Genomic DNA, 23,739 nt, shown 5'->3' with positions numbered 1-23,739 from the left:
ACTAGCACAGACTAAGTGGTATGATTTAAGTCTACTGTGGAATGAAACATACATTTAGCAATACCAGGAAATCAAGGCTGGGCAGCTGTTTTTACACAATGCCCTCTTGGGGTACAGGGCAAACTGAAACTTGAGATTGCCTTCTTCATACTTTCAAGCCAACCCTTCTTCTTATATAACACCAGTGTTAAATAACTTGGAAAGAAGCATGACCAAGGAAGGCAAGGAGTATGATATACTGACAAATTTGGAAGCAGGAGTTAATATTATGAAGCAACCACACCAGGATTTCACTATGTGAATAGGCAGTTATCAGGGTTGAACAGGGCACATGAACTAACAGCAAGGGAAATTATTATAAACTACATGAATTAATCTTGAAGCATCTTAACATTTTTAAGTGCTCAACCTGGGCTGAAAACAAGCTAAACCACTAACATTATAGCAATTGTGAGAAGGAAAAATGTTCATGTCTCCAATACTCCAAGGAACAGTTCTACGTTTCATGTATATTACTGACAAGCTAGGCAAACCTTAATTTTGCATCCATGGTTTTTATTTGAAAAGAACACACACTTACCTGGACTAGAAATCCGGTCACGATATTTGGGAATATCATTACTCAACGTTTGCAGCATAACCCACATTGTGAATGTAAAGAGTGCAGCTAAGAAGCCATAGAATACAAGGTAGAACAGCAAAATTAAACCTGGGGGAAAACAAACATCAAATTAATGGAAATAGAGGGGAAAGTATAATTTGATTATTTATATTTGGAAAAGCTTAATTGAAACTTTATCCTACCACATTATAATCAACAGAAAGATACACAATATTAAAAGCATGAATATGCCAGCAAACACCTGATATTCTTATTCTTGAACATTTTTCCAAATACATTGTCCAGAAGGGAAACAGAGAGATGTTAGCTACACTTGCTGGATCACTCCCTCTTGCTGTAGAAACAGGCACAAAATATTATGCTAAAACATTAAATACAAATCAGTAAGTTTAAAAAATTCCCACTGGAGTAAATGAAGAACCCCGGACCCTAGCCCCCTTCCTCCTATCTGCACATTAGAAGACTAGCTATTGATGTATTAAGGCTCCTACTGGAACTCAGAACCAGGACCATGCAGGTCCAGCAAGGGGACACAGCTCTCACATCAAGATGCATGTTATAGCTCCACTTCACTGTGTCTAGAAAACACAGGCAGACTTCAGGAAATGGCTGTTTCTATGGCATGTGCAAAATAGGAACTGCAAGTAGATAACATTTATCTCCTCAGACCCCAACTTTATAACTTCAGGGTTCCAGATACGTTAGAAAACTCAACTGCACAGACGCAACTGCAGCCACATAAAAAGGTACCACGGCCATACAGATACGTAAGATAGGTCCAAGCCTCAGTGTATGACTTTTGTATACCTTCCATCTTTCCCCTAAGCAACCCCAAAAATGAAGTGCACTTACTTGCACATGGCCAGAGACTCACCACCACTCCAATTTAAAGAAACTGTTCCCCAGATTGCAGAAGAGTGTCCCATCAAGATAACACAGGATAAATAGTGAATAAGACATAGTGTGTGGAAGAGACCTATAGGAGAAACTGAGGTTCCCCTCTCTGCAAGTTTTTGTGGGTAATCCAAAGTGCAACTGGCCTTGGAAGTAAGTACCATGAATCTGTGCCAGAGTTTTCCCAACTACCACGGGGATGGAAGGTGAATATGGGGAGGTAGATGCCATCGGTGGGCTTGTGGGTAGGAAACAGAAGGAAGCAGGAAAAGGGGAGAATGTGGAGGATTTCAGAAAATGAAAGAGGAAACAGTGCAGAAGGGGAAAATGAGACACTCCCATACATCCTTGCAGCTGCCCTTCTTGTTTCTTGTGTGTGTATTAGGTGCATCAAGTCACTTCTTACTCATGGTGACCCTATGAATTATCTTCCTCCAAAATATCCTATCATTAACAGCCTTGCAAACAGAGGGCTGTGGCTTAAAGAGTCAATTCATTACATGCTGGGTCTTCCTCTTTTCCTGCTGCCTTCAACCTTGCCTAGCATTATGGCCTTTTCCAGTGATTCCTAACTTCTCATTATGTGACCAAGTAAGACAGACTTAATTTCTTTATACTATTTCTCATATTATAAACATCATTTTATTCTATTCCTTGATCTTGGCCTTCATGGTCATTTTAGTCAAGACCAGCAAACGCTCCCTTATACTCTCAGCCCCAGACTTGGGTCTCTTCCTCCTCTCCCCACCTATCACATGCTCTCACCATGTGCAAATCTGAGCTAAGAAAGAGAACCATGGGCACCATAAGCCCTGCTGCATGATCCCTCCTTTGTCAGAGACTATACATCATGGCGACCTTTTCTCCCACAGCTGATCGAAATTGTGCCACATCCTGAGACTGGGACAAGAAAAAACACCAATTGGTATCACTGCTCTAGCTAAAGAAGCCTCAGAACAATGCTCTGGCTTTCTTTAGCTGGACTATACTCTGCTTTGAGATGAGGCAGGACCCTCCTATATTAGAAGAAGACCTCTTCTTTCCAAGGCAGATGAAGTGCTCAATAATGGGAACTTATAACTTAGGGTGCCACCCTGGTCAGCACAAACTCTGGCTTTTTGAGCTAAGTGATGCTGAGCATTTATAGAATTATTCAAAAAGGGCAAGGATTTTTTTAAGAGTGCCTGCGCTTTCCTTTGCAAATGCTTCTTTGCTCATCCAGACACTGGATTACAGCTTGCTGTCTTGCACCTGCTTATTTCATATGGCAATGACCCCACAGATGATGTGTTGTCTTGAGAAGCAGCCGAGTACATTGGAATGTCGCACACTCCAAATTACAGATGCCATCAAGAAGAGGGGCTCTTGGCGTAGATAAAGCCAAACTGCCAAACTAAAATTCTATATCTTAAGCTAAATTTTAATTGTAAGTTTTAAATTATTTACAGGGTATTTATTATATACTATTTTACTATGTGTGTTTTACTGAAAAGGTGGAAACTGCCCTGAGCCTGAATAAGGAAGGGCAGAATAAAAATAATCTCATAATAAATTAATAAATGCACAACAGTTGCCAAAAGCACCCTTCAAAATGGTGCCATCTACTTCTACAGTCCTCAAGGGCAAAACAGCACAAGGAGCACGGCGAATCGCATGCATCAGAAGCGTGACCCCTTTGGAGAACAGAGAATGGATCATATTACAAATTAAGAAGAAGAATTGGGTTTTATACCCTGCTTTTCTCTACCATAAGGAGTCTCAAAGTGGCTTACAATCGCCTTCCCTTTCCCTCTTTACAACAGACACCTTAGCAGGTAGGTGGGGCTGAGAGAGGTCTGACTCAACTGAAAACAATCCAAGGTCACTTAGCAGGCTGCACGTGGAGGAGTGGGGAATCTAATCTGCTTCTCCAGATTAGTGTACACTGCTCATGTGATGGAGGAGGGAATCACATCCAGTTCTCCAGATTAAGAGTCTGGTGCTCTTAACCACTACACAAATGCACTCCCCCCCCCTTTCCTAATATCAAATACTGGCTTGTTAGTAGACTTAGGTTTGTGATACAACGAAATTAGGTTTATTTTATGTTATTCCCAAGTTCTTATTCAGCAATAGCTGAATTCAGCAAACAGATAGTAGGAACAGCAAACCTATGCAACTTGACTGCAAACACATTTTACAAGCTTTGTGGCCAAAACCTGCGGGAGAGATGGACCTGGCTAGTGTCATGTCTGCCTTGTTAATGCCCAGATGACACATGCTCTACATAGGACTGGACCATCTATAAAGGCAGACACTTTAAGTGGTGATAAATGCAGCTGCAAGGGAGGTAACAGGTGTTTGCCACTGTGAACATGGACAAAATTAAAATATACAACTTATTTGTTAAATTCACTGACTACCAGCTCATTTCCAGGCACAATTCAAAGTGCTGTTTTTAACCTTTAAAACCCTTAATGGCTCCAGCCCAAAGTTCTGAATTATCACTTCCACCTATACCAGTGATGGCGAGCCTATGGCACGGGTGCCAGAGGTGGCACTTGGAGAATTTTTAGTAGAAAGGCAGCTTAGCAATTTTCTAAATAAGCAAGATATGAGCTATCTAGGGAAGGTTTTATATTGTAAGAGGTTTATAAGAGATGCTGACTTGCTGTTAGCAGAAATTCTATCATGCAATCACAAAAGGAGATTGCCATTTACAGATGGGCTTTTTTGACTTCATGGAATATTTCACTACACATTTGTAGTTATAATGTATTTTAAATATTGAAAGCCACCTTGTGCCTGCAAGAGGAAGGGCAGCATATTTAAAATAAAATAAATAACTGACAACCATCCTAACGCAATCTTGGGGTAATCTGCAGGGAGGCAATTTGTAAATATATTCTGGCCTCCCTTCCTTATGAATTGAAGAAAATGATAGTTTCGATATCCTGTTTTTAGAAAATAGAAAAACTTGAGGAAATCTTTGCCAAGTCCTTTAAAAAGCTTTTGTCAAAAGACATTCTTCAAGTGCAGATTTCTCTCTACCACCCAAGAAATTTTATACAGAAAGATGAGACTAAAGAAAAATCTGTAAGAGTACAAGCCAAGAAGATGGTCTACGACTGAGCCACAGTCCTTATGTGAATCCACATTAAAAACTACTGGAATATATAACACTAAACAATGAACACCAGATCTGACGATGACAAAATCAGAATTAGCGTCATTTTCAGAAATATTGAAGTCACAGTGTGAAAAACTCCCCCCCCCCCCCATAGTGGAATGCAAATTTGGGGAGAAACTGAAGTATGTAATCCTTACTTTTCTATCACACCTGTTCTTCTATTACTGGTTTAACATAAAATACAATATTTATAACTTAGCTAGCATATATAATTATACTTCGACGTGTTTGCATTATTTACCAGTATTAATGCCAATGGAGAAAAATCCAACTGTAGGTAAGAAAAACTGGAAAATGATGTACCCTGATGCTACTACAGCACATATATCTTGATTTTTTCCCCATCAGAGAGACAGGAGAAATAAAACTTCAAGGCAGAAAAACAATTCTGAAGTAAAGATTGTGTTTTATATGTACAGAAATACTCAGACAATCAGTCATGCAGGAAGGATTACCTGCATATTTGTATATTAACACTGAACTCTTTTGAAAGGTACTATCATGAAACATAAAATACTTTGTTGCCAAAATTTACATTTAAGCAAAAAATTTTTTTAAAATGTTGCATAAGTCTACATCATTGACAGGAATAATTCCGTAATGTTGTAGATTGCTTTACAAAGAATTTCCCACAACACATTGAGTAAAATATATTTACAAAGGAGAAAACTCATTAGGAGGTGATTTTTTTAAGTGCTCCCCAGAACAACCCAATAGTTGCACTGGAAAAACTGAGATAGTCCTTCGACTTTGTCATACTATGCATCTGAATGTGGGAAAACCTGGTAAGAAGCATTCAATTCATTTACAAAGATAAAACATGTTAAAAGATAACTTTTTTCCACCCTTCAGCACTCCTCCAAATTTTCCATTTTTTCTGCTGGAAAAAAGTCTGGAAAATCTGAAAATAGTTCTTTAAAAAAGAACACAATTTAAAAATTTGCTCTCGATCTTCATATATCTAGCTCAGGGGTCTGCAACCTGCGGCTCTGGAGCTGCATGCGGCTCTTTCAGCCTTATACTGTGGCTCCACATGGCCTGGAGGTCGGAGAGCAGCATGGGCATGTCCCTCCAGCCCTCTAGAGCAGCACAGGAAGGAAAGGTGAGTGGAGGGAATGAACCAGAGGTGGCTCCGTGCGTGAGGGCACCGCTTTTCGCATCCCCTCCACTCACCTCTCCTTCCAGTGCTGATTTGGAGGGCTGTAGGGACACGCCTATGCTACCCTCCGACCCCAGGAGGTTGGAGGGTAGCGTGGGCGTGTCCCTGCAGAGCAGCTGCCATTCCCCCTCTGCTAGCCCTGCAGCCGCCATCCCCCCTCTGTCCCACAGAGCAGGTAGCTGCCTGCTTTGTGGAGCAGAGGTGGTTTCCCTGCCCGGCACCGCTGCCTCCCGCAGCGCAAGAGGCGGTGGCATCAGGCAGGCCATGGCCACCATCCCCCTCCACCCCATGCTCTGTTGGGCAGAGGGGGTTTTCCTGCCTGTTGGGCAGAGGGGTTTTTCCTGCCTGGCGCCGCTGCCTCCCAGCACTGGAAGGAAAGGTCAGTGGAGGGGCCGAACCGGAGGCTCCGTTGATCTTCAGGGCTGTGGAAAACAGGTCCAAATGGCTCTTTGGGTAGTAAAGGTTGCTGACCCCTGATCTAGCTGAAACTGGACAGTCACAAGTTAAATGTTCTTTATTTATCTCATCTAAAAGTTTAAATACTGCAAATCTAGCATGTATGATTTAGTCTTCATAAGTCTTTTAACCTTATGACAAGATATACAATTTGTTTTTTAATAAATGTTTTATTTATTCTACTACAGATTCAAAATCACCACCTCAACAGTGGATCCATCTTAAGTCAGATGTAAAATGTTTCACAATAGCAACGTTACTATAATAGCACTTTATAAAAAATTCCATCCAGATTTGACATGAGAGAATTTATATAAAAAGCAAGTCCTTTTTATAAAATTTTAAAATCCATTTGAATTCATTCATTTGCACTTCCTTCCAAACAACTGGAGATTTAATCCAGTGCCCTACTATGTGAAGGGCAGATCTGTATCCTTATTAAGTACCCTCTTGAAGACATTCGCTCAGAAAACAGAGCCACTTACACGTCATCAATTTGAGGACACAGTTGTTAAAGATTTTTATACTCTAGGATTTGAAATCACATTCATGGATTACTATTTCCGTCACCAAAGTTTATTCAAGCCAGATTTCTATTTGAAAAGAGTAACATTCCAACAGGAATTCCATCTTTTAAATTTGAGCAGACTTTGAGATAATTAACCTTTATTTCAGAATAAGCTCTTGTAGGCAAGTCCTGCTTACAGGATTCTGTGTAGCTCCATGATTGTGTACTGGAGATTCTACAAGGCAGAAAAAGAGTTGCATTTGTTTCCATTTTTTTTCTGGAAGGCCTGAAAGGGCTGACATCACTTTAAAGGTGCAACATAAATGTTGCAGTTTAGTGTAGATGCAACCTGTTTTAAACTTCCAACAAACACTGTACCCCACCCTCCACCTGGGGAAACTCACCAACTCAGATGACCCTCTTTTCACTACCCCATCTGCATGAAGAGAGAAGTGAAAGGAAGCCAGGAGAGGTACAGGGCCTGGATGGAAGTGACAGGTCCTATGAACAGTTTCTACTCAAACTGTACGCTCACCGAGATGGGGCAAGGGTACAAGTTCTTTACCATAGGGCAGGGGTAGGGAACCTGCGGCTCTCCAGATGTTCAGGAACTACAATTCCCATCAGCCCCTACCAGCATGGCCAATTGGCCATGCTGACAGAGGCTGATGGGAATTGTAGTTCCTGAACATCTGGAGAGCCGCAGGTTCCCTACCCCTGCCATAGAGTGTTGAAAAGAGCTTGCTTTCCTTGGAAACTTCAAGCTGTATGAGTGCACACCAGGTGCATACGTCTTCAGATCTATATAAAGTATTATCTCACATTCTCATTTAGGAAAATTAACTTTCTGGCTCAAAGCCTCCAACATCAAAGTATTTTTTTCATTTAATGTAACATGCTTATCTTTCTATTAAATTATTTACATTAATAATAATGAAATTATGCATTTACCCAAACAATACATGCCTTCTAAATAATTTATTTTCAGCGCTTTGCATCACTGGAGAAATGGGGAGGGTGCGTAATTAAATCCACAGTCCCCACCCACTAACTTCCACTGTTCTAAAAGTCATATCCACAGCATTCCCAAAGAGGACAGTGCAAATCATTCATACACAGTACACCACATTATAGAAACAAGGGAAAGGTCTATTAAGCATAGCAATAAAGCTTTGCCCTCAATTCTAAATTTATTTTTGAGAGGTGGGGTTTAGAAAAGTCTCCCGTCCCCCCAAAGTGAGCACACTCAGATACTCCAGGGAAGGATTATCAATTGAGACTTTAGATTGGATGGCACAGGTCGGCAGAGATCAGCAGGAATGTTGAAGCTATGAGAAATATGTTTTTTTCTTTTAAAAAACAAATAAAACTTGAGAAATATAGGCAATAATTTCTTATTAAGCCTTAATTTATTTTAGTGCTTTATCATAAAACAATTTATAACTTGTATTTGGCATTTTCATTATGTGGAAGTGATTTAAAAATCAATATACATTATCTGAAACAAAACTACTAATACACCCAATACTAACTGCTTATTACTGCATCAAAACCTAGCATATGTATCTTAGTTTTGTTTTCTGACAGGCAGGAAAGAATAACAGTAAAAAGTGAAACACACAAAAATGTTTGTAGCAAATAGAAGTATTTGAACCATCTCATACAGATCACATTAGCAAAATATTCAAGTATCTTTATATCTCTGCATAGCCAATCCCCCGTACCCCACCACTATATGGAGTGAAAGTTATTACAGTAAATAGCATCAAAGCCCATTTTACCTTTAAAGAAACTGGGCTCTAGGAAGGGGGGAAGAGGGAGGGCCACCGAGGACTATGGCCCATGTAACTTCTGGACATGCCAGAATGCTGCCTCTCAGATGGTGATGGGTGGTCTACAGAACCATGCCCTGTTGGACACATATGGTTACCAATGCTTTCTGCTAATCTCACAATACCACAAGATTCAGCAGAACTTTGGCACTCTACCACCACTTGGAAATAATATGCCACAGTGATCAAATGCTCCAAACCAGTCTAGGGTCTCCATTTGTGGAGCATATTAATGCACGAAAGGAAGAGCATTTTTCTTTCCTGAGTATAGGGTATATTTCTTAACTTTGAAAGAGCATAGGCCCCCTCTTCTCAATATTTCTGGTAGGGTGAACTCATGGCAGAAAAACGAAAACCATTTCTCAGAGATGAAGTTCCAATGGCAAAAGGCTTATTATTCAAAGCACACACAAATCTGTAAATGGGGGTGTTAGGAACAGGAAACAAAATTTAACTCAGAGTATGGTATTTGGCCAGTTCCAAACTTACAAAATTTCTCTAGCAGTTAGATCAATGAAGAATTTTCCCAGATCACACAGGCCTTTATGCACAGGCCTTTTGCAGTTGTGATCAATACTGTACGTGATGTACTTAAGCCTCTGGGCAGGGAAACCAGATGTGTCAAACAGAAGGAAACTCCATTCCCCGCTTGACATGCTACTATAGAGTTATATAGGGGATGCAGACATTCATATTTTCCCCTACTGTCTGATCTTAACCACGGCCTGACCGTTGCTTACCACTGTGACTCCTGACAAATGGATTTTCTGCCATCCAAGCTTTTCTTCCTTCTTTCGCAATGATCCTGCGGCACTTGAAGTGGGTGGTCAAATTCTTCCTAAGTACCCCCTACACCTGCCCTTTCAAGAAGAGCATGGCAAATCATGCATCCTCTCCTGGACCCTTGATTTCACACAGAATCTACAATTATGCCAGTCTCACTTTAAAGGGGAGGTTCATGAAGCAAGTATATGATTTATATTAAGATTTTCCAATTACAAGTTGTTTTAGGTTAAGGATTTAGTAGAAAAGGAACAGAACAAGTTAATTAGCAAGTTTTTATGAAGGACTGTAAAGAATTCAATCCCAGGATTGAAATGTATCACAAGTCTATTAAAACTGACTAAAGAAAAAACTGACCACATAATGTATGCTTTGGTGAAAAAAGGAGAATTAGGAATGTATTTGTGGATAACTGAAATGTGAACCTTTTGCGCTGGGTACTTTGCAAAAACATAACTACCGTAGAACAATGTCATCAATATTCTACAACTAATGTGCTAAAGCAAAGAAGAAGAGTTTAGACTTATATCCCCCCTTCTCTCCTGCAAGGAGGCTCAAAGGGGCTTACAATTTCCTACCCCCCCCCCCCAACAAACATTCTGTGAGGTGGGTGGAGCTGAGAGAGCTCCGAAGACTAGCCCAAGGTCACTCAGCTGGCATGTATTGGAGTGCGCAAGCTAATCTAATTCCCCAGATAAGCCTCCACAGCTCAAGTGGCAGAGCAGGGAATCAAACCCGGTTCTCCAGATCAGAATGCACCTGCTCTTAACACTATACCATGCTGACTCTTAATCATGCTTATTTGTATGTTTAAATAAAATAAAAAGTGAAAAATCCAGAAAAACTATCCACCAATACCACCACTCCCCACACCAAAAAAAGCAGAAAGAGAAAGCTGCCATATACTGAGTCATACTACCGGTCTATTGTCTGCTATGGCTGGCAAAAGCTCTCCAGAGTCTCAGGCAGAGGACTTTCACATCATCTACCACTCCATTGTCCTTTTAATTGGGGTTTAATCTGGGATCATGTTCAGCAGAGCAGATGCCCTAAACACTGTGAAACAGCCCTACAACATTAAGACAGAAGAGAAGAAGAGTCCCATCCAAAGTGTGGGAGGAGGTGAATCCACTTTTGAGAGCAGCATGTCACTGCACCTGTGAATTTGCCCTCCACAGGGTACTTACTCTGGCAGGGGGGTGATTCCACCAAAGTGCTGCCATAGCTCCCCCCACCCCTGGTACTGGAACACAGTGCTGAAAACCATGTCAGCATCCCAGGCCCCCTACTGGCCTTTGCCAGCGTCACGCTCAAATCACTCAAATTTGGACTCAAATCACCGGAACAGTGGTCTAAGTCCATTGAGGTTCAGAGGCTTCTCAGTAGTGGGGAGGCTTTTTTGCTTTGCGAGCCTCTCCACGCTGCGAGGAAGCCTCTATAGGAGTAGCGGGTCACAGTGCCACTGCAGCCCGCTGCTTCCAGTGTTGATGGGGCTGCCTGTTGTTCAAGATACAGCACTACTTCAGTCCCTGCAAATCCCAGGAACCTCCAGTCCTTTTAAGTTAAGGATTAAGTTAAATCTCAGGATTTCATGATCAAGAAAGAAGGAAATCTGTTATGCAGATATAAATTGCTCAATTTCCACAACCCAACCATCTCTAAAAATAGAGGGTGGGAAGATGAAATATGGGTGAATCACACACCAACATGAAAATTGTTGTGGCAATTGCAGATGATGTGGACAAATCTCCACATGACCACATGTAGCATATCACCAAGATAATCAGTACTGCTCTTCCCATAACTGAACAACAACATTAAGGTTCAGCAGATCTGGAATTAGTTTCAGAGAGAGTAGATTTGATTTATTATTTATTTATTTATTTATTTATTTATTTATTTATTATTTAGATTTGTAGACCGCCCCATCCCCAAGGGGCTCTTAAAGCAAATCAATTAAAATCACGATTTAAATTACCAGTACCAGTCAGTAAGTCTTGATTTAAATCATGGTTTTCTACCTAAAGACACATCCTTGCTGGTATAATCTTAATATTTACAACCTGATGAAGGTCTCATTTTTAAAATAATGTATTTTCAAATTAGTTTTAAAGTTATATCAAAAAAATTACTGATTTGGTTATACTCTTATGAAATTACTGCAAGATGAACTACCTCCATTTTTATTTAGGCTACCAGGACTTGCATTTCTTTGTCTCAAAGTCTGCATTTTGCACATAAGTTTGCAAAGGAACAATGGGCTTAAAGTATTTTTCTCAACTCCGTATGCTTACTTTAAAACATTTCTGCTGTGAAGAAAAGCCATGTTATCTCTGCAGATAACATTCAATTTTGATAACTATAAAACCAAGCATCTGTGATAACATCTTCCAGACAGGAAAACTGCCCAACAAGATCTTACAGTAACCTCTGTAATGAAATTAATTTACCAAAAATTTAAACACTGCATGAATATACAACCTCATGCTACTGAAGTAGAAAGTAATCCTTATTTCAAAATGTATAACCTTTGGACTACAATGTATCTTAAGTAAAACTTTTTTAAAATCTTAAGATAGCTTTTCCCTCAAAAAGCATTTTAATTTTTAAAAAATCTGATTTAAATTTTAAAATCTGAGTTTTTATTTTTTTTAAAACCATTGATTTTTATTCGCAGTTTCAGAGGGTAGTTGTATTAGTGTGAATCATGCCAAAATCATGGCATTTGCCAAAGGACCAAATATCACTCAGGGAGCACTGATGGTCACAAGACTGAGTGGATCCCTTGTTTTAAATATTTGGGGGTTGTTTTCCACTCCTCTGGAAACAGGAAGGCTCATGGGGACTACTTTGCTGGAAATGCACAGAGGAATTCAATGGCCATCCTCAAATTCCATAAGTCTAAAGATGGCCAATATAGGAGCACTTAAATTGTTTGAAGCCAAGTCAATTGCACCACTTTTGTATAGTGCCCAGTTAGGCCTGGTACCAATTTTGTGCCACTGGAACTGGTACAATCTAAATTCTTAAGATCACCCCTCTGGGTTCCAAAATGTGTCTCCAATGATACCTCGTGACTAGAAACAGGCTCATGAGAGCAGAGGCTACCATACGGATGAGGTGGCCTTACTTAAATTATTGGCTCAGGTTATTTTTCCTCCTACTTGGCTTTGTTCATTTGACTATAAATGACGACGTTCAATCTACATGGAAGCAGGCAGGGGTAGCCAAATTCCTAACTGTGGGTTTTTCTCTACAACACCTATTCAGCATGGGCTCTGTGAACAAGTCAAAGAAGCAGTTAAATAGCATGTAGCAGATGGAGTGCCAACTGTATTTGGCTAGGTCTCCATCCTTTATTGACAGTGAATCTAATAGGTACTCTAGCTCTCCTACAATGTACCTAATTAAAGTACCTAAACAATGGACAGCTTTTACTCTAGCTTGGTGCCAGGTCCTCCCTTCAGCTGTACTGGAAGGCCAATGCAGGAAGAATCCTTATTAGGAAAGGAAATGTCCCTGTGGATCTGGACATTTAGAAACAATAGAACATGTGCTTCTCCACTGTCACTATTATAAAAATATATCTGGTTGTTATATTTTGCCTCTGCTGTATAAATTCCCAGGTCTCACTGAACTATTTTATATTTCCATGCTGCTCAGATATCAATCCTGACATATCACACAATGTAGGCAAGTTCTGTGTAGCAGAACTTAAAGTATGCCACAAGATGATCTGTGCAATAAAGTAGGCTCAGTAATCTGACTTGATAGTTATAACCTTTAAACTCCCAATTTTATTGTTTATGTCCATCCCCCTTTTTTAGTTTTAAAGTTTTTATTTAGTATTTATGCTTTTATTATGTTTCCTCTATATTTCCCATACCTTTTGTGTCCCCAACTTCCTTTTACCTGTAGGTTTTGCTTTTATTCCTTTTAGATACATATTTACTGTTCTACTATGTTTTACCTTGTAATATGTTTTATCCTTTACTTTATTTACCTTATGCTGTGACCATAACAAAGATTGACAAGACTGACTAGAATTAATCAGATTAGCTTTTTAATAACTTTAAAACCAACAAGAAAATTTTGATAGTCTCTAAAGTACTACTGGACTCAAATCTAGACAATCAGGGATAGGAGTTATAGAAGCAGAGACCCTATTACAGAAATAGATTATAAGAAGCTTCTGTAATATATAGCCAATTTTTAAAATTGCTCAGAAACTTAAAGTTTTTTCTAGTACAGATAACTAATTTTTAAAAATTGTTTTAATATCTATTTAAATTAAAATGATTGCACTGGCGAAAGTACTAACGTTTTAGCATTAAGCACTTTTCCTCTCACAAAAGGGGACACAATTTAGTATGCAATTGCTGCACTCCAATTAAATTGTGTCCAAATGTATCTATTCCTTTACACAGTTTAAATTTAAGAAAAACAAAAGGCAGAGAAAAACCAACACTCTAATTTTAGTGTACCCAAAGAACTGTGGGTGATACATTACAGAAGTTGTTGTCCACTCATGTATTTCAACATAAAGTTTTTCTCTTCCACTGTCACTTTGTGTAGCATTTCTTGTTAGTTTCATAATTGATGGCGTTACAATAACCCTTCCAACAGATGAGCGGAAATACAAATACTGTAAGAATTTTTGCTCCGGTTTCAGCCAGAAGCTTTGCATTAGCTGATGCCTTCCCAGAGTGCATTTATAGGCATCTTGTACTTTGCATTAGTCAATGCCTTCCAAGAGTGCATTTATAGGCATATACTGTAGCAAGAAGTTCCCTAACCAGAACAGCATTTTACTTTCAGATGTGCTTTATAGGTCTGCTCCACATTAGCCCAAGTGTAATATGTTCACAAGCAGAAGAGCTCTGCTACTGTCATTGCAAATGAGCACACATTAAAAATATTCTGATTTTAAGATACTACAATTTGTGGCTGCGCACTAACTTATATAACTAAAAACATACAATAGAATGTACAAGTGAGTACTCTGTATAAAGTCTTCCAACAGAAAAAAAACTGAAATGCATAAACAAAATCATATTATTTATACCTAAATCCAGTTCCCGATATTCCGAGATTCTCTTCCTAAATGCTGCCACACTGCAGCATATATTGTCCCCAATTAACAGCAATGAAGAAAGGAGCAAGCCTGATGCTTAATGGCTGGGATCAATAGGAAAAGGTTTAGAATCCATCTAAATGGAGGCCACACAAGTGAAGAAAAGTGCCACATCTGGAGACCTCTTCATAATGGGGCCAAAAACCACTCACAGCCCCAGCAATGTCTGAACAGTCCCATGGGGTAATAATGTCCCTACTTGCCCACTGATTCCACTGCGTCCCTACTTGCCCACTGATTCCACTGCGCTCAGCAGAGGCAAATTTACTGGTGATCCCTGGCCCCTCAATGATGCGGCTGGCCTCCACCCGGGCCAGAGCAGCACAGCTCCTGGCCCCTGCCTGGTGGAGCAGCTCTACCTCTCCAGCTACAGCGGGCCCTCGCGGGATCTTAATGGTGCCCAGGGCCTGCAAGGCCAGGGCTGTTTCACAGACGCTTTGGGGAGCCGGCATGATCACCGCCCCCTCTTTCTAAAATCTGTGGACCCTGCGTTCCCCTCCTCTTCTTTCCTCCCCTCTTTTCTTAGGGGACCTTTCACAGTAACATGCATAAATTAATTTTGATAGATGCTGCATTTTAATGGGGGGTTGATTTTAACATATAGAGCCATATTTAATAACTATTTAAAAATTTGATTTTATTTGTGCTCTATCTATTTGTTTGTTCGCCGCCCTGAGCCCTTCGGGGGAGGGTGGTTTATAAATATAATTAATAATAATAATAATAATAATAATAATAATAATAATAATAATAATAATAATAATAATACTACTACTACTACTACTACTACTACTACTACTACTACTACTACTACTACTACTACTACTACTACTACTGGAAATGGGAACAACATGTTGCCTCCTGAAGTGGATTTCTCAAGTGGGATATGGCAAATTCCAAAACCTAGCCTTCTTGCCCTTTCACCAAACCTGTGGCCCTTGTAGTACATGTGGAAAAGGTGAAGTCAGAGTTGCTGTTTACAGAATGAATGTCCTGCATGGATGACGCAAGACTAAACTTCTCCATCCTAGCCCTACGTCTTAAATTGGATAGACCATTAAGTGACATAGTAAGAGAACAACCAGGCAATCTGCTCAAATTTGAAATTAGTTTATTCCTTGGAATAAAGAGGAAATTTAAAGTAGCTGGAACACAAAAGCCCCTGGCCAACTGCCCACAGAAAAGTCACACCCATCAGTGGTCAGCTTTGCTTCCTATACAGCTGAGTGACAAATCCCTTATGCATTAAAGACATCCACAATCATTAGCAAGGATCTGATTACTTGGTATGCTGGAACTCAGTAGTATAGCACCTACTTTGCATGCAGAAGGGCCCAAATCCATCTGATATCTCCAATTAAAAGGACAAGGTAGTAGGTGATGGGAAAAACCTCTGAGGGCCTGAAGTGCCACCATCAGAAAATGTGCAATCTCTAGTCTACACAGTTCATAATACAAGTGACCCTCCCCCAGACTTTTAGTTGTGGAGATATAATTTTATCACAATCTGCAGGGTGAACTAAAATAAAGAGCCCTGTTGCATCAGACAAAGTTCAATGAAGTCCAGCATCCTGTTTTTCACAGTTCTATCAACCTACCCATTTTTATCATGCCCTTCTTCTGAGAAGTTTAGGAAGGCATACAAGGTTCATCGCCATTTTATTCTAACAACCACCCTATAAAGTAGTTTAGCTCTCCTAGTGTCTGACCCAAAGTCACCCAGCCAACTTTATGGCTAAGTGAGGATTTAAACTTGGAACTCCACAAATACTAATCTAACACTCTATCCAGTAAATCAGTAGTTGGTAAGCAAATGCCTCTGGGAGACTCACAAGCAGTGAATAAAGACAACAAAGTCTCTCCCTTCCCAGTACTGCACCTGGTGTTCAGCAATGTCCTGCCTCAAAACAGATGTTTTATCTAGAAAACAACAAATGTCAAATCACCTAGGCCCTTTCCGCATGGGCCAAAAGCGGCGACACCAAGTGATAAGCCCCCCAGTGCCGTTAAACACAGCGGCGCTGCTGCAATGCAGCAAGCGCCGTTATTCGCCCTCCCCTCCCCAACTTTAAAGGGTTGCTGTTGGGGGGGGCGTCTTCGGCGTGATGCGAACGCCCTTCGGTGGCTTCACTCTCCCTACCCGTCCACTCACCTTGTCCCTATGGTGTTAGCCTGCTGGCGTGAAGTCCATGCAGCGCTGTCCTCCGACCCCTGGAGGTGGAGGGGCAGCGATGAGCAGCGAGACGACGGAAACAAGGTGAGTGGGACGGGGCAGGGGGAAGAGGCGGCTCCGTGCGGAACTGCCTGCCTTTTGCCGGCCTCTGCTGAGGCCGTCCGCATGCGTGCATGCGAATGGCCTTCGCCTCCACGCCGGCGGAATTCTCGCCGGCGTGGAGGCGACAGGGAGGCCGTGCGGAAACAGCCCTAGTGTGTTCACTTTTACAGACATCTAATCTAATGATCACCTTGTGGCAGTGACTTCCATAAGGTAACACATTTGAAGATTTAATCTAATCCAAGTTCAATTTAAGGTACGAGTTACCCTCTTTGAAGCCCCTCATGACCCATGACTCAAATATCTAAAGGACCATCTTTTGTTAGCAGCAGGCTTCTAGTTGTCACCTTCTAGTTTGTCTAACATTTAGGGTGGTCTGCATGACATCTGCTAGAGCTTACTCTTTCTCTATAGTGGCTCCCATCTCTCTAAACAACCACCCTAAAGTGGAGAAGGGGGAAGTATATTTGGGCCATTTTATATGCAAGGGGTTTTAATTGTGTTGAAGCTGCTTTTTCAAAGAGAGGGATGTTAATCACATTTTACTACATCTGGCATATTTTAAATTTTGAAATTGTAAATCGCCTTATGCTGCAGGGAATGGCAGGTCATAAATATTTTAATAAAATACACAGGACAATCAAGAATAATTTTAAATCAGCAATTTAAATCACCAAGGGGAAAAAGAGAACAATCACTGACTGAAATCTATTTCCCCATTTTGTAACTTACATCTCCTAACCAAAGCCATCTAATTGGTTGATGTAGCTATTAATGCAATACTTTTGCTCATTCAAAATCTGTCTTTTCCCATTACAACATTCTCTGTTTAGAGAAAAAAGGCATGGACAGATTTGGCAAGATCAGTTCCACAGAGGCTAATATTACACCCTTCTAAGCCCATTAAAGGCAATGGACTTGGATGGGTGTCACTCTCTTTAGAACTGCACTGTAAAGGACTAGAAACAAATGCTGGTTTTTATGGGCAGATCAGTATGTTCCATGAAGTTTACTATTAACTTTCCACTAATAATGAGAGATGGTAGTGACAATTTCTTTTTGAAATATGTGTTGGAACTTTTTTGGCACGTGTTTTCCAAGGTCAGTTGATCTCCTCCATGCTGTCAGTAGATAAGTAATTATCTTCTAACTTGATGGGGAACAAACTGAATTTGAAGGATGCCAACAAAAGATATGTATGTGCCTTCCAGGCCTACTTCTCTCCCACCCCTGCCCCCATTTTAGGTCCCAGGCAGGCCAGCCATTTCCTTTTCCTCCCCTCTAAAACCTAGCTTCAACCAGAGGAGAGGTCATGTATGCTACACAACCTTTAACCTGTAACCCCCATTCTACTGCCCCATATTTATCTACACGATTCAGTTACATCACTGGCAGAGCAAGAATGAATAATTGCCAGGCAGCAGGTTGATTAGAAATTTCATTGTGATGCCTATGACTTTTAGTAATTGTTTTGAAGTGTTTCATAGCAATCCTTGGTAACAATACAAAATTTATCATTCTGCCTCAAAGTATTTTGTTCAAAAATAAAACTGTAGTATTTTGTACAAAAAATAACACTGAAGTTATCACTGTATGAAAACTTAAGTTTACACTATTCTTCAGGGTTGGATGAATTAGTTTATTAACCAGTTGCTTCCAATACTGGCTCTAATATTCAATAACAAAACTATGAAACATTGGTTAGGTTGAGAGATAAACCTTTTGTTGAGCTGATATAGGTTACCCCTATATTTATTCATATACCACAACACTTGGAGAAGCAATAATTAGAAATTATAGTCATTCAATTATAGTCATTAAAAATACAAACCCAGACAACTGAAAAACATGTTTAACCCTTAATTTTTAAGCTGGCCTCCACAGCAAAATAAAATGTTGTCAAGGCCTTGTGGAGATCTGCTCCTATGCTGACTTCCCACATTTGATACATGACCTACTCCTAATATCTGCCCTGACAAGAAAAATGGAAAACATGTTGTCATCAAGATTAAATAAGTTTAGCTTTCAATTTTTAAAAGTATGGTGTCATATGGGATGAGGTTGCAAGGAAGGCACTTAAGGCCTGTATCATCACTCCAACGTACTCCTTTTCGACCCCAGTTTATAAAACATTCTGAGCTGCTGTGCCTTCTTAAAAAGTTAAAGTAGCATTCATCACACTTTACATATCAGAACGTCCAGATGTTGCACAACACCAGCAAACGTACCCCTTTCTCCTCAATGTTCATTATCTTTGATGACCATTCTCCAGATTTTTAAAAAGGCAACGTCAACTGTGAATTAAGCAATGGAGTGCATATGTTTAAAATAAAGAGGGCAGCCAGCGGGTGACAAACTCACCCTACAGTACAGTCAGAGCAAAGCAAACTGCAGTTGAAAAGAACAGAGCCTTAAAAAAGCAGAAACACCAGCAGAGGGTCTAATCTCAGTGCCAAATCAGTCACATGTTTGTAGTCACCCAGTAGCTGTTTCTACCTGGCACCTTCAACGGCAGCCCTCTAAAAATGGCAAGTGGATACAGAAGAAATGGCCTCAAGATTTTGGAATCCTTCATCTCGGTGAAGTTGAGTCACAAAGAGAAATGTAGCAGCCTTGATCCAATTTTCCCTCAGCAATCTTCTATCCTACCCAGGATACTCAATGCAGCAAGCAGTACATCAAAAGCAATAACTGGGATATAGCAGGTTCAGAAGCTTTGGCAGAAAGAAACAAGGCTTTGTAATAAATACCTCTCAGCATTTTTTTTAATTTACATGGGAAATGCTGTGACTTCCTTACTCATTCAGAACACAATTAGAAGCTGCAGCATGGTGTAATGGTTTAGAACAGAGGACTCTAATCCAGTTTGATTCCCCACTCCTCAACATGAGAGGCAGGCTGGGTTTGTTTTCCCAGTTCCTACACACGAAGCCTGCTGGGTGATCTTGGGCTAGCTACAGTTCATTCAGAACTCTCTGGGCCCCACCTACCTCACAAAGTGCCTGTTAGGGAGAGAGGAAGGGAAGGAGTTTGTAAGCTGCTCTGAGACTCTTTACAGGAGAGAGAAGTGGGGTTTAAATCCAAACTTTTCTTCTTCATCGTGCATAGAAACTAATATTTTATATTCTAAACTACACTGTGTTACAAGTGCTAATGTAATGTTTAAAGGATGGGGAGCCAGCAGTTTTATATATAGATAATATCTGAGCTGATGGAGTTTCCATCACCAACACAACAGCCAATTAAATGCTTTCATTCATATAGGTTATAGCTCAAAGGGTGCACAGTTACTTTGTTCTCAACTGCATGCTATCTTTCACTCCCCCGATATAAAAAATAATATTTAACTGCTAAATACAAAATATCATATCACATTTGAATTTTATCCAACCAAATAAAATTTAGATAAAGAAATAACAGCAAATATATTTCAGCTTATTTAAATTCAACAGGGAAATAAAATGCATTCTTCTACCAAGCTGATTTAGTCAGACAAGATCATTGAAATGTTTTTATTTTTTTTATTTATTTATTTATTTATTTATTTATTTATTTATTTATTTATTTATTTATACTTTAGGTTTCTATACCGCCCAGTCCCCGAAGAGTTAATTAAGCATGAAAGGCATGACATAGAATTGAACTGATGTTTCCCAGAGCCAATCCATCCTATCACACAGTCATTTTTACTAAACAGCCACTTGGAAGTTTAAATAGTAATTAACTGAATTTATTCCAAAAATTACAAAACACCATTTTACCAAATCAAGACATAAAACAGTGTAATTTGAGATATCTACAAGGAATCAGCCTGCCACAATCTCCCAAAAGACTATCCAATATTTCTTCCAGACATACTATACACAGTTCTTTCAAAGGGTTTTACAGGTTCTTTCACAACACACATTCCTCCTCACTCCTTTGCAACAACGTTTCCATTTGTTCAACCCACACAATTAAAGAAAACCTAGTCATTGGATTGCTTGCCTGAAAAGATGTGGCAGAGGAATGGAAATTTCCTCTCTAAGTAGCTAGGAGGACCTTAATACCAAGTGAATGAAAAAACTCACATCATATACAAGTCCCTCCTCCTCTGACATGTAGATGAATTTGGTGACTCAAAGAATACACATACGTTCTCTGATTTTCCTTACCATAGCAGTATTTGGTCCAAATTTCCACATTCTAGCAAAATGAGTGTAATCAACACTATCTGGTATCCAACAGCAGAACACCCACTGGAATTACACCTTAAGCATATATTCCTTGGCATAAATCTAACAGCACTTGCTTGTAACTTCCCCAATGTGCACATGCTCAGCCTAGAAAAACCTCACACCACAGGGGCAACGGAGGCAAGGAAAGGACTTAACATGCAGCGCCAAAACGATACAATCGTGATAACCGATTTAGGAAACATTTATCACTGGAAATTTCAAATTATTATGTGCCAGAAAAAAAGCAGGGGGGGGAGTGCTTCAGTAATATGAAAAGCACATTCTTCCCAGACCACCAGAACAGTTAGTCCATTACCTATGGGAAGAAAGAAAAGGACGTACACAGCATCTGCTTTTAAAGAGGCTCTCTCCGCCGAACAGCCCTTCAACAAGAAAGACGCTTTTCAGTCAGCCACCATCCTACAGTGAGCGGAAAGGGGGAAAGCAGCAGGAGCAGGTTGGAGGCCAAGCACAGCCAGAAGGAGACAGCAAGAGAGGACCTCTTCCTCACCGAATCCTCGGTATGGGGGCTCCTCGGCAGGACCCTGCCCCTTCTGGGGAAGGTGGGGCCTGGTAGTCCCTCTGCCACCCTGATGTGCAGCAGGAGGGAAGTATGGAGTCACAGGACAACACACGATAAGAAAACCGACCCACTCCCCCCACCCCACACACACCTCCCTGCCTTCCCACTGGAGCCTTCCCCAGCCACTCGGTCCATGCAGCCCCCTGCACATCAGGGCTGCACATCAGGGCGGCACATCCTGGAGAAGGCGAGATAGCGGAAGGCAGGAAGACGAAGGGGCACCACACGCGGCGGCGGCGGCACAGGAACCCCTTTGGCGACTCCCTCCCCCCCCTCCTCCTCCCCGTCGGCCTCGTCTCCTCCCGCCTCACCCTGTCATCTCCGCTCTATTTTTAGCCGCGGAGGCGCCCCGCGTCAAAGCGCTCCCGGGCCCGCCGCCGGCCTCGTGGCCCCCGGGCTATGAGCCGGCCGCCACATCTGGCCCAGGCTGGGCTGGTGCGGCCCCCTCCCGCTCCCCCAGCTCCGGCGCCTCACCCCAGCTCTTGGCCGTGCGCCCCAGGAACTCGCCGCTGTTGGGGTTGTAGATGAACCGCCGCCACTCGGCCATGGATTCGCGGAAAGGCTTCTTCTCCTCTTTGGCCATGGTTGGCGGACTCGGGGCGGGGGGAGACGGAGGAATGAGTCCGAGGGCGGAGAAAAGGGGGCTGCGGGCTCGCGAGCGAAACGGCCGCGGCGCCTCAGAACCGCTAAGTAACTGTCCCTCAGGCGCCCGGCGGGAGAGGAGAGGAGAGCAGAGGAGAGGGAGGCGGGGCCAGTCACACGGCCTCAGACCAGCAGCCGCCGCCGTCTCCTCCTCCCGCTTTCCTCACCACCCAGCCGGTCGACGTCAACGCCGTCGCGGCCAATGGGACGCCGACGTCGGTGGCCACCACTGCCTCCTGTCGGATGGCCAGGGAGTAGCTGGTCGCCTGCAGAACGTGCCCTCGTCAGGAGAGCCGCCGCTGCCTCTTCCACCTCCCGTCCCTCCTTCCAATCGTGGCTCTGCCATCTGTGAGGAGGGGGCGGTAGCTGTGGGCCGCCCGTCCGTCCGCGACCGTGCTATCGGTTTGGATCGGAAGGAGGGCCGAAGACACGCTTTGTTGCACATTAATAGTTTTGGGGTTAGTGCTGCCTTTACCATGTAAGGCGTGCAATATTGCAATGGTCTTGTTGGGGTGAAGTAAGGTGAGATGGGAGGCGAAATCCGTTATGAATCCACGCGTTCATTCGTGTTGCCAAGCTTCAGAATGTTCTGTAATGCTGTGAAGTCTGAACAATATTGTGTAAAGAAACCCACAGGTTTGTCCTTGAGTCACTTGGAGCACAGGATGTTTATTCCCGCACACTCAAATCATGCATTGATAGAAATCTCGGCTTTTTAACGTTTGCTTCTTAAAAACATGGTCCTGATTATTTTTTAAAAAATACTTGTGGCATAGATATTCTGCAGCAGAATCTCTTCTTCGTATGGGCATGTTGGATTCTGCCCGTTTTGCTAGAGATGAACTCCGCTCACCTCCAGCAAAAGTTGATATTTGATTGTCATTTTTATTCGAAGTAGAGTGAAAGCGAAAAGGTTGGAACTGGAATCCCTGGAGACCCAAAGGAAAGGACTCGGAAAGTACTGCCAGTGGTAGACAGTTACACAGCTTAGAAAAAAAGGAAGGGCATATGTTGGCTGTCTCCATACAGCACAAATAAAAAGACTAGAAGCGTTTTGGGGAGGAATTCTGCACAACTTTCCCCCAAAAAACATTTTGAAAAAGTTTTATTTGGAAATGCTCAGCTAGCAATCTTTTTTTCTGAAATGTTTTCAAAATGTTTCCTGCTTGCTGTGCGGAAATCAGGAAATGGTTTATTTGTCCTGCCCAATTTTGAAGCTCTTGCTTTCTCCGCTGCTTGCTGCCCACCATTTTCTGCTGCCTCTCCATGTTTTCCACCATTTGCTGAAGTGTCCTACAGACATTTCCTCATTTAGCATAACAGCTGCCCACCATTTCCATCATTGTGCAATAATAAAGTCAGTATTGCCTGCTGATTATGCAAATGTGTATTTTTTAAAAAAAATTGTGTGAGGTGTCTTTGAAGCTACGTAGACACGATATGAGAACCAGCAAGGCTGCGTAGA

The 23,739-nt window shown here is 41.5% G+C and overlaps 1 protein-coding gene across 3 annotated transcripts in view; it reads right to left on the bottom strand.

Annotated features, from left to right (window-relative positions):
• ATP1B3 (ATPase Na+/K+ transporting subunit beta 3) overlaps positions 1 to 22,447 on the bottom strand; it is a 48,739-nt gene extending 26,292 nt beyond the window's left edge. Inside the window, exons 1-2 of one of the 3 annotated variants that reach the window (XM_048505606.1) lie at positions 22,107 to 22,447; positions 581 to 709 (exon numbers count right to left, since the gene is read on the bottom strand). In XM_048505606.1, the coding sequence (XP_048361563.1) occupies positions 581 to 709; positions 22,107 to 22,215 (238 nt within the window). In that variant the 5' untranslated portion in view covers positions 22,216 to 22,447. Of the gene's footprint in view, positions 1 to 580; positions 710 to 21,391; positions 21,414 to 21,723; positions 21,812 to 22,106 lie in introns of those variants that run through there. The other 2 variants (XM_048505607.1, XM_048505608.1) reach the window with 2 other exon arrangements.
• Between the last annotated feature and the right edge of the window lie 1,292 nt (positions 22,448 to 23,739).

Source organism: Sphaerodactylus townsendi, linkage group LG08 (genome assembly GCF_021028975.2).
Source record: "Sphaerodactylus townsendi isolate TG3544 linkage group LG08, MPM_Stown_v2.3, whole genome shotgun sequence".
NCBI lineage: Eukaryota > Metazoa > Chordata > Lepidosauria > Squamata > Sphaerodactylidae > Sphaerodactylus > Sphaerodactylus townsendi.
This window is presented reverse-complemented; position numbering and strand designations above follow the sequence as displayed.